Consider the following 11,566-nt stretch of genomic DNA (forward strand, 5'->3'; position numbering starts at 1 on the left):
AACTAACCATTCAACCAACCAACCAATTAATCAACCCTCCTAACAACCAACCAACCAACAAATAGATAAATTGAATAACTTTTTCAACATAGATACACTAAAATTATTGAATAAAATAAAGTAACATGGGTTAGGGGTTAAAAATCCTGCAATCAGGAACTTTTTGTGATTTAATTTTAAAGTTTCTTCATGTTCTTTCTTGTTTCAGCTCCACAGAGACGGAACAGAAGAGAGCAGGGCGATCGACCTCTGAATTATTAACCAGCAGGTTAAATATAGAGACAGAACTGAAACACAGGTAAAGAGAGAACAACGAGAGGTCGAGAGAAAACTGAGAGAGAGAGAGAGAGAGGGAGGAAGGAGGGGTTCATTCAGTTTGGTTTCTGGTCACAGCTCTGACAGACTCTGTCAGTCAGAGGCCTCGGGTGTTGGATGTTTGCCGGACGCCACCTGGTGCGACATGGAGCTGCTGCTGTCCTCGCTGAGCGACCTGGATCCTGACGCTCTGGAGCTGGAGTACGGCGTGAGTGTCTGTTTCACACACGACGACAGACATCTCTGTGAGGACCATTCAACAGGAAGCACTGTTAGGTTCAGGTCGTACTTTACATGATGTCTATTTTTAAAAACTTTAAGAGAAATATCCTGATGTTTTACTTGATAAATATGTGAAGTATAAAATAAAAATGAACTTGTAAATAAGTTCAGAGGAAGTCAGATTGAGGGTTGATGTTCGTAAAGTAACTTATTTAATGACATACAGATATTTGTGTGTCGCTAGCCGTGTGTGTGTGTGTGTGTGTGTGTGTGTGTGTGTGTGTGTGTGTTTCTCTTCTTGTTTTCTTTCTCTTTTCCTACAACACAAACACACACATTCTCTCTTTCCTGGAAACTTTGAGCTGTGGGTTCATGATTTAAATGCGCTGCAGCTTTAATCTGATCGTGAATGAACGAGCTGCGTAAAACATGCAAATTCACACAGTCTGAGAGATGAAACGTTTCTCTGTTAGACCACATGATACAGTCTGGTATAACCTTAAAAAAACTATTGATACAATAATTAATTATAACAACTTCTCCTTCTAAATAAGCAACGAAAGCGTCCTCTGTCATCTGTGAAGAAATTGGAAGAAATCAGACTCTAGTTCTTCATCAACCCACCATGACGTCACCCACTGGTTTGTGAGCTGCTGTTTATATTTATATATATTAAGTATATATATATATCTGCAGAACATTACGCACACAAACACTCACCAGACGCCTTGTATATCTAAAAAAATCTTCCTTCCTGTGGTTGAAGTTGAGTTTTTTTGTCAAACTACATGAGATGTATTTCTAAAGTAGAATCAACTTTCATGCTCTGAAAAACACATTTCATTTTATTATTCTATTATAAAAAATCAATAGCTGCATATGCAGACGATCAGTGACTGTCAATGTGTCTCCACTTCCTCCCATTTTATAAAAATGAAGCTAAGTTATCTCGGCTGCCATCTTGTGCCGATGACGTCATTTGGAGTCAGAGTCTCTGCCGCTGTGATCGTTGAGTGTTGCCGTGGTGACGAGGTCCTGCCCGTTAATGATCCTCAATTTGATATCATCAAATAACTAATTAAAACCAAACTTGAACAAGAACAATTGAACAAACATCAGTTTGAAAAGAACGACCTGAAATGACAGAAACGATCTTTGAAACACTTTCATTTAACGTCTACATTGATTGTTTTGTTTGTCCTTTGTCCCATCTGCTAACATGGAGGAGGCGGGTTAATGACCTATACTGCAGCCAGGCACCAGGGGGCGAATGAGAGGATTTGACTTCACTTTCGGGAGCGATCATGTCGTACATATTTATTTGCGGTCGACAACATTTTGTTTTGGTTTTGAGGCAGTGACCATTATACGTACTAAAATGAATTCAATGAAAATTCCAGCACACACACAGCAACACACACAAACACACTCACACACACACACAAAGCAACACACACAAACACACTCACACGCACACATTCTGCATTAATATACATTTTTAAAGATCTAAATAAATTCTTAAAACTTATTTCTGACACGACTCCAAGATTAAATGTTAATAATCCCTCTGATCCTTTTAAAAGATTCAGGATGAGTTAATTGAGATTATTAATAATTAGTGACTTTGCTGTTGGTGTTATTTTAAATAATCATGATCCAGTTTGTGTGAACACGTTGTCCCACATGACAAAATTATCATTTCCTGTTTCCTAAAACTGACACGTTTCAGATGATGTAAACTAAAAATAGATATAACAGGTACTTTTGCTCTATATACAGTAAATAGATGATTTTACAGCTTCTGTGGAGTTTTCATGTGAGTTAAGAAAATAATCTTTGAATATAATTGGTTTGATTTGAAAGTGACACACACACACGCGTTGTGTGTTTTGAGGTGAATCCGCAGGTTGGACGTTGGGAGTTAGTCAATCATCGCGTTTCCTCATTCTCAGGTTGGTTCGTTATTAAACCGGCGGAGCAGCTTCCTCGTCTTCTGACTCAAACGGTGAAAGTGTCGAGGCGGAAAAACGGACCTGAGAAACCACACACACAGAACTGAACCACAGCAACACACGTGGATTCACCCACCGCTGAAAACCGTCCCCAATTAATGCACCATGCCTTCTCCAATAATCTGCCTCTGTCCCTCTGACACGTCAGGTAACCTGGTCACTGCTCAGTTCAGGTACTGTCATATATTACTCTCTTCATCCACTAATCTGAAGGGCGATAGTTCGATTCCCGGCGTCTCTGGGCTGTGTGAAGGTATCAACAGGTTCTGGATCGAAGCTAAAAGTTTCTTCCTCTGAAAACAACATACAAACTTTTCGATGGAACAGGAAACACTTTAACTTCTTCCTCTATTTGAATTTTCTGTTGTTTGTGTTCTTCTTGACTTCACTCTGTTTTATCTCCTCTGTCTTTGTGTTTCTTTTTTTTAAATTATCCCTCTTTTCCACCATCATGTCTTTTGTGTTCAACTCGTTCCTCCTCCGGTTGTGATGATGGTACTTTACCTTCCTGAAGGTGGCGCTCTGTCGACAGCGACACGAAGACGCAGCCCCTTCACCTTTCAACACATTTCACACAGTCTGAAAACTTTTCACCGTTTCCCAGCGGGCGGATGTGTTATGTTTTCGGGTTGTCCGTCCTATTGTTGTGAAAGGGGAATTCTTCACATTTTGAACAGTTGTCACTTGGACTGAAAGATGAACGGATTTCAAAGGTCAAAGGTCAATGTGTTTGTGTGTGTGTGTGTGTGTGTCTGTGTGTGTGTGTGTGTTTGTGAGACAGGCGGTGCGTTCACACTCCACGTTGATTAAGAGAGATCTGGGTTTAACCACTGAGGCTGGAGCTCTGAAGGAAAACATCAAGAAGAACAGATACAAAGACATCCTGCCACGTAAGAGCACGCCGCCTTCTCTGTCACCTCACTTCCTTTCCTCGTTTCCTCCATCCTCCTCTTGCCCTTCCATCCATCCTCTCTTTAGAAGTCATGCCTAACTTTATCTACGTCACATTCCACATTCATGCGTTAGGCCACACAGATAATACACTGCATGATCTGCACGTACATGAAGGCTGTAGACCACCCATAATGCACCACTCTCTTTTCTTGTCTTGTGTGTGTGTGTGTGTGTGTGTGTGTGTGTGTGTGTGTGTGTGTGTGTGTGTGTGTGTGTGTGTGTGTGTGTGTGTGTGTGTGTGTGTCTGTGTGTGTGTGTAGATGACCAGACTCGAGTGGTGTTGACTCTGCTGACCTCAGATTTCGACACAGATTACATCAACGCAAGTTTTATCAAGGTAGAAAACGCTTCTTTCCTTCTCATCTTCATCTCGTGACGAAGGACAACATAGAATAGAATGAAACGGTTTAAATGAAATAAAGAGTTGTTTATATTATCAACATAACACACGACAAAACACATGCGTGTCCTCTGCTGCTTGTTCACATCTGAGGACTCTGGGCTGCTGCTGTGCTGTTGTAATGCTGGTGTTTGTCCCGCAGGGGGCGAAAGCAGACAAGAGCTACATCGCCTCTCAGGCTCCTCTCAGCGCCACAGTGACGGACTTCTGGAGGATGATCTGGCAACATGACGTCAAGGTCACACACACACACACACACACACACACACACACACACACACACACACACACACACACACACACACACACACTGAAAACAGAGTGATATGAAATGATGCCCTCACGAGGATCTGACTAATGACTGGTATGTTTGTGCTCCAGGTGATAGTCATGGCCTGCAGAGAGGTGGAGATGGGGAAGGTAAAATAACACAAAACAACAACAACAACAACAACAAAAACGACAAAACAACATGAAGAATCCAACAAAACGATATTTCTTAAGTTCTCACTCTTCACCAGTTTGTGAAGTTATTTTGAAGAGTTTTTCATAAATAAGAAAACTGTGAATTGGGTTTTAAATTTAAATAATTTTTTCACTATCTTCATTTCGACTTAACATTAAAATCTTTTAATAACGTTGATTTCATCTCCTGACAGAAATGTGTGTCTGTACTACACAGAGTTTCTATCAACATGTATAACACGAATCTTCTTGTCTTATTACTGCAGAATACAAACTGTTGAATGTGTTTTTATTGACATGAATTCTGTTTGTGTTTTGTCGTGTGCAGAGGAAGTGTGACTGCTACTGGGCTCAGCTTCATCAGGCCACTGCATTCGGACCATTTACCGTCAGCAGCGTAAGAACACACAGGACTAATGTTTCTTACGTTTCTATACTTTTAATATAAAATTATCATTCATGTAATTGTTTTATTCGACGAAACTAAAACAAAACAATGTGTTATTCCTGTGTATCTCCAGCAGGGGGAGACACAACCTAATGAAGATGTGGTGGTTCGAGCTCTGACTGTCACATACCAGCAGGTACGAGCTTATATTATATTATATTATATTATATTATATTATATTATATTATATTATAGTTTTTCAGTTTATTAAACATCTGTAAACAATATTTTCTACTTGTGTAAACGTAAAAAAAGTTGATAAATAATATTTATAATATTTTCATATATTGATTGTAAACTGAATATTTTCGGACTGTGGGTCCGATGAGACGTTTACAGACTTCACAGCTTTTTACTCCTCGTCCTGCAGCTCAGCCGTTCACTGACTCAGTATCAGTTCCTGTCGTGGCCGGATCACGACATTCCCTACGAGGCTGCAGGAGTCCTGGACCTGCTGGAGAGGGTGAGAGAGAGTCAGAGAACATGCACGTCTCCTGTGCTGATACACTGCAGGTACACACACACACACACACACAGACACACACAGACACACACTCCACCCGCCTCTAAACTGCAACTAAGTCAACTGTAATTTCACATCATTACTGAAGCTTGTTTTTCCAGCAGAACAGATCACAGGTCAGATGGTCATTAACATGCAACAGGCTGCATCACACATATGGCAGCTTATCACACACACACACACACACACACACACACACACACACACACACACACACACACACACACACACACTCTTACAAACAGAAACAGGAGGCTGTGAATATGCAACAGGTAACACCTGCTAACGATGGCACAGTTAACATGCACACTGCATCTGCTCCTCTGCGTGTGTGTGTGTGTGTGTGTGTGTGTGTGTGTGTGTGTGTGTGTGTGTGTGTGTGTGTGTGTGTGTGTGTGTGTGTGTGTGTGTCTGTGTCTGTGTGTGTGTGTGTGTGTTGCAGTGCGGGCTGTGGGAGGACAGGAGTCATCTGTGCTCTTGACTACATCTATGACCTGCTGGTTACCAAGGTAACGCATGATCACACGCCACATGTCATGTGGCACATGTGTTCACTGATCACGCTGTACATTCACATGTTTTCATTACTGACAGGAAGTGTGAGGAACATTTGACTGATAAGAACCAATCAGGAAGAGAACGTGGGCGTTTGCGTCGTCGTTTACAAAAGTCTCAGTTTCTGTTTTCAAACTAAAATCAGACGAGCAGCGTTTATAAAACTCTCTGATTTAGTCGTGTGGACGCCAGACGTAACTATAGCAACAGTGATGTGAGCGTATCAGTGTGAGTGGAGCCTCAGGAACCAGTAAATATTGGTGGTATGGGTGTGAAATTAGCTAAAATGACGACTGAAGTGCCGCTTTAATGAAATAAAAAAGCTAATGTTGCTAATGTGTCTGACCTGCGACCTGTTGTCTGTCGTTCGTCCTGCAGCCAATCACAACTGACTTCAGCATCATGAAGATCGTCCTGGAGCTCCGGAGGCAGAGACCCTCAGCAGTCCAGACTAAAGTAGGTGCTTACACAGCAGGAAGCTGTCATGATCAGTCAGGGGCGGCCTGAACACGACATAGACCGTTGCCTTAGAAACAAAATGTCACCACAAGATAGCAAGATAGGCACAAGTGAGGAGGAAGAAGGGATGAGGGAAGGAGGAAGAAGGTAAACCCATCACGTCAGGAGCCTGATCGACATCAACATAACTGGGCCTTTTGATACCAGCTAGCATTCAGCATGTGTGATTTATGTCTCTCCTTTGGATATGAAGCAGGAAGCAGGAAGCTCAAAATGTTGTATTTATGTTCAGTTAACGCTTAAGAGAAAACTGAATCTGAATAGATCAAATTCAAATGATACCCAACCTTTTCCAATCAGCTCCAAACGTGAATCATCACACACAGGCTGACAACCAGGATCTAAAATCTCATCATTGTCAGATCATCGTTCCCTAAATGTTCAACGACACCACAACAGAAAACTGCAACAAGAGACTTTGTTTGTCTGAGCTGAGACACAAAGACACAAAGACACAAAGACACAAAGACACACAAAGCAACCACTGAAGGCTGTGAATATTCATATTGAGGTTTGAGTTGTAGTTTAGTGGTTCACCCCAGTTCCACCTGTGTGTTTGTGTGTGTGTGTGTGTGTGTGTGTGTGTGTGTGTGTGTGTGTGTGTGTGTGTGTGTGTGTGTGTGTGTGTGTGTGTGTGTGTGTGTGTGTGCGTGTGTGCACGTGCGTGTGTGTGTGTGTGTTTTTCTGTGAGGGCGTTTTCCATTCACAGATTCTATCAAGGACAACCACCATCCCTCTCTTTCCTCTCCTCTCTGCAGGATCAGTATCGGTTCATCTTCTCGTCCGTCGCCTGTTTGATCCAACGACTCCTGCGGCCGAGCGGTCGACAGCTCTACAGCAACCGGCCTCAGGTAAAGCACAGCAGCCTGGAGAGAAACAAACATGTTGGAGTCTGTTGTGGAGGAAGTGGATGGAGAGCAGCTGCTGTAAGAGGAAGTGACTGGGGAACTTCCTGTATGTAAATCCACTGCTGCAGAGCAACTGGCAGCAGGTTGTTGAGACGCTGAGAGAAGCTGCAGCTGTGGAACTTTTACAGAAAGTAATTTATTAGGTGATGGACGACGCCTGCTGACAGGTAGGTGGGTCAGGACTGCAGAGAGGGGTTTACAACTCTAATACTACACAGATACTACAAAAGTCTTTTCAGAAGATTGTTGTAAAGTGTTATCTTGTTATCCCTCACTTCTGAGTCTCTGAGGCGTCCATGCTTTTCTTTTTTGGGCTGTTACAAGGTTTTGTTTGGTAGTTTTTCTTCACTCTAGTCGAGGGTTAAGATCGGAGGCACCTTGTTAAGCCCGATCAGGAAGATTGTGATCAGTGAATACAGGAAATACAAATCAAATTTGTTTGATTGAATGATTGAAAAACACTCGACCAGGATCAATGTACGCAGGCTGAAAGTCTCCAGGTTTTTGAAACATCATTTTCTTATGATTCGCGCCAGTTTATCGAATGTGAATAATCAGCGAAAACAGAACTCGAGCTCAGTGACGGGATTTGATCTCATGTTACGCAGAAAGAGAAATGCTGATATTGAGAAACACGTCTGTTCTCACTTCTTCTTTCCTCGACTAACAAAAATATATAAATAAATAAATAAATATACTGAGTTTAACTTAGAAATTACATTCTATATGAAATTATAATGGATGAATATAACTTTATTGTTAAAATTTAAATAGCAGTTCAGTTTCTGTGGGTTTAAGAGAAACAGACACTATAAAAAACAATTAAATGTTCAGTAATAATATCCACATATATGTTTGTTCACCAGCTGAAGAAACAAGACAAGGAAACAACGGTGACTCCTGCTTCCTGCAACAAGAGGTACATCCATTCATCCATCCATACAACTATCCCTTGAATCCACATATAAAGGAGATCATTGACTGTATATGAAGATGAGAAATATCTGACAGACAGAATGTCTCACCCCAGTGTCTCACCTCCATCCTCCATTCCCATATGTTGCCATGTTGCCATGGAAAACGAACAGATTGAGGGCAGAGAAGAGGAGAAGGGGAGATGGGAAGAGGAAAAGAGGGTTTAGAGAAGAAGAGCACTGAGAGAAAAATGTAAAAATGTGAAGACAAATTTGGAGAAAAGTGAAGGAAAGAAGGTGGTAAAACCAGAGAGGAGACGCGAGAGGACGGAGACGTAGGAGGTGAGAAGAGGAGGGGAAGTGATGGAATAATAAAAGAATATGTAGGAAGAGGAGAATATTTAGAGGGTGAGAAGAGGAGGGGGTGAAGGCAGAATAATGTAAGGAGGAAAGGAAAGGTGAGATGGATGGAAGAGGAGGAGGTGAGAAATGAAAGAGGAAGAGGAGAGAAAATGAGACGAGATTGAAAACAAATCACAGGAATCACAATCTCACTCCTCCGTCTAGTTATGCTGCACTGGGACCAGTCAGTGTAACCACGACGACCGAAGCCACAGCCAGAGCAGGAAGTTGAGAACTGAGTGACTTCCTGTTGCGATAAAAATAATAATGTGTGACACTGATGTCATCAGCAATGCATCGTGGTACCTGTAAAAAACGCAAAGCTGTGTCTTGATCCATACTACACACTAACTACACACTAACTACACACTAACTACACACTAACTACACACTAACTACACACTAACTACATATTAAGTGAGGGGTCACGTCCCCTCGTATCTATGAAACATAGACGTTCACTCTGCAGGTGGAGTCATTAATTGTAGAATCCACAGAAGGTTCGTGGGTCCAGAGGTTCTAGTGGTTTTTGAGAGGGTTCTCAGGATCATTTTAGATGTTTAGGAGGTTGATGGGAAGGTTCTTGAGGTTCTTTGGGTCATTCTGGGGTTTGTTTAAGTGGTTAAAGTTCTCACTGAAGAGGTTCTACAGATGGTTTTAGACATTAAGAAGGTCCTAGTAGTCCTTCAGGATTACAGCGCTCAGTGATATGGTCATTGTAAACATTCTACATGGAGTTTTGGAAGTGTTGGAGTTCAAGTCAACTCTTTTTTATTGCAGAGGTTCTTTTAAAGTGTTTCTGTGGTTGATGGGAAGGTTCTGGAGGCTCCTCGTAGTTCTGAGGGATGTTTAATATGGTGAAGTCGTCGCTGGTGAGGTTCTACAGATGGTTTTAGGTTTTAGTCATTAAGAAGATTGTAGTGGTCCGCCAGGAGGTCATTAAGGTTCTTCAAGAGGTTATAGAGGTCAGTGAGATTGTTCCACAGGTCTGGTACAGTTTCCATGAGTCTTTCTGAGGTTCTAATCGTCATTGACAAAACATATCTATCTATCTGTCTATCTATCTATCTATCTATCTATCTATCTATCTATCTATCTATCTATCTATCTATCTATCTATCTATCTATACCTTGAATAACATTTTTAAAACTAACAATTTAGTAGCACTTAAAATGGCACTTACTTATAGCACTTTGTAGTTTTGCTTTTTTGAAGAAATTGTACTTTCTCTATTCTTGTTGTTCTGGGTTTGTACCCTCATGGTTGATGCACTTATTGTAAGTCGTTTTGGATAAAAGCGTCAGCTAAATGAAATGTAATGTAATAATGTAATGTAATATCTATCTATCTATCTATCTATCTATCTGTCTGTCTATCTATTCATCCATCCATCCATCCATCTATAGATCATTGAGGCTGAGCATGAATGATACGTACGCTGTGGTCAATAAACCCAAACATCCCCACCCACCTCCATCAAAACCCGCCCACTCTGATGTAGCCCTGCCCAGATCCAGCAGGTAAAGACGCTGTAAAGAATTATACGAGAATTACTGATTATAATTCATCAGAATCAACTCATGTGTTCTCATGATCATTATGTAAATGTGTAAGTTTCTTAATTCTAGTCGGTTGAACTTTTTTATATTTAAGCTTAAATGTTTTATAGTAAATCATAATTTTGACTGATCATCAGTATTTTACCTCTAAATATTCTTACTTTTTTTTTTTATTATGTTGATGCGTTAACCCTGCCCCAGGTCCATGCCCCAGTCCCACCACTATGATAACGACCCTGCAGGAGCGTCGGCGGCTCCCGTCTACAGCTGCGTCCGACCCCGAAATACACCACTCAGCCTACAGCTCTCTGCCACGGCCATCTATGACATGGCAAGTCCAAGCAGTCATAGGCCGGGGGGGGGACTTCTGTCGCCGGGTAGCAACGGAGAGCATCACGTGGCGGCAGGTAAGAGTCAGACGATCAGGTGATGTTTGAGCATTGGTGATGATCAGTAAGTAAACGTCTGTTCTCTTTTCAAGCTGAACAACTTTCACCAACAAATGACGATTATGAAGAATTCTCCTCTTCAGTCACGGACACGTCCGGCCTCTGTCCACCAGGGGGCATCGGTCAGTACCTGAACTGTCTGTCCTCACTTTTAAAGGAACAGACCGTGTTAGGAAGTCCTCTTGTTAACTGCTTCGTTACCGGCTGCTGTTATCGTCCCTGATGCAGTCGTTGACTCAAATGTCGGAAGAGAACTTGTAAATGTAATTATCAGCCTTCGACCAATCAAAGAGTCTGTAGACCAGATCATCTCATTCCGGTTTGACTGTCGCAGAAGACCACATCCTCTGAAGTAGGCGGCCACGGAATTCTGACAGATCTATTTTGAGCTAGGCTAGCAGTTACACCCTGCTTCTAGTCTTTGTGCTAAGCTAGGCTAACCACTCTGCCACTCAGAAGCTGCATCTCGTCCAGGGCTGGATCCTTCTGAGGATGCGGTCTACCCGGCCCATGACGGGCGTGCACTTCGTGATCTTTAAACTGCGACGGCCAAACCGAAATGAAACAATTGTATCACCCTTATTACTGTTGTCTAACAACAGAACTGAGGTTTTGACGTGGCGAGAAAGTTTTAATACTATTATTATATTATTTTTCAACATGCGTACAGTTCGCTGTTCGGTGGAGTTGAAGCGTGATATTCAAGCATTGGATGTCTCCTTGCCGGAGCCATTAGCTCTTTGAAAAACAGTTTGTCACTAAAGCCCAACGAATCGTGGGATAGTTTGGTTGAAGCTTTCGTTTCTTGGGGGTGGAAGAACTCATTTGTTAGCTAGCAGCCTTCGGAAGGGAACAGTCTAGTCAAGCGGCTGTAACTCTATCCGGCTTCAGATGCAGACCCACAGAACGACAGGATTCTC

At 42.0% G+C, this 11,566-nt stretch overlaps 1 protein-coding gene across 3 annotated transcripts in view; it reads left to right on the plus strand.

Moving 5' to 3' along the window:
- ptpn18 (protein tyrosine phosphatase non-receptor type 18) overlaps positions 1 to 11,566 on the plus strand; it is a 47,726-nt gene that overhangs the window by 16,301 nt on the left and 19,859 nt on the right. The window contains exons 1-16 of one of the 3 annotated variants that reach the window (XM_034589966.1): positions 230 to 298; positions 394 to 523; positions 3,331 to 3,439; positions 3,764 to 3,840; positions 4,046 to 4,141; positions 4,285 to 4,323; positions 4,697 to 4,765; positions 4,890 to 4,952; positions 5,187 to 5,329; positions 5,782 to 5,848; positions 6,273 to 6,350; positions 7,172 to 7,264; positions 8,188 to 8,240; positions 10,045 to 10,158; positions 10,399 to 10,604; positions 10,679 to 10,768. In XM_034589966.1, the coding sequence (XP_034445857.1) occupies positions 461 to 523; positions 3,331 to 3,439; positions 3,764 to 3,840; positions 4,046 to 4,141; positions 4,285 to 4,323; positions 4,697 to 4,765; positions 4,890 to 4,952; positions 5,187 to 5,329; positions 5,782 to 5,848; positions 6,273 to 6,350; positions 7,172 to 7,264; positions 8,188 to 8,240; positions 10,045 to 10,158; positions 10,399 to 10,604; positions 10,679 to 10,768 (1,360 nt within the window). In that variant the 5' untranslated portion in view covers positions 230 to 298; positions 394 to 460. Of the gene's footprint in view, positions 1 to 223; positions 524 to 3,269; positions 3,440 to 3,763; positions 3,841 to 4,045; positions 4,142 to 4,284; positions 4,324 to 4,696; positions 4,766 to 4,889; positions 4,953 to 5,186; positions 5,330 to 5,781; positions 5,849 to 6,272; positions 6,351 to 7,171; positions 7,265 to 8,187; positions 8,241 to 10,044; positions 10,159 to 10,398; positions 10,605 to 10,678; positions 10,769 to 11,566 lie in introns of those variants that run through there. The other 2 variants (XR_004614366.1, XM_034589967.1) reach the window with 2 other exon arrangements.

Source organism: Hippoglossus hippoglossus, chromosome 7 (genome assembly GCF_009819705.1).
Source record: "Hippoglossus hippoglossus isolate fHipHip1 chromosome 7, fHipHip1.pri, whole genome shotgun sequence".
Taxonomy (NCBI): Eukaryota; Metazoa; Chordata; class Actinopteri; order Pleuronectiformes; family Pleuronectidae; genus Hippoglossus; species Hippoglossus hippoglossus.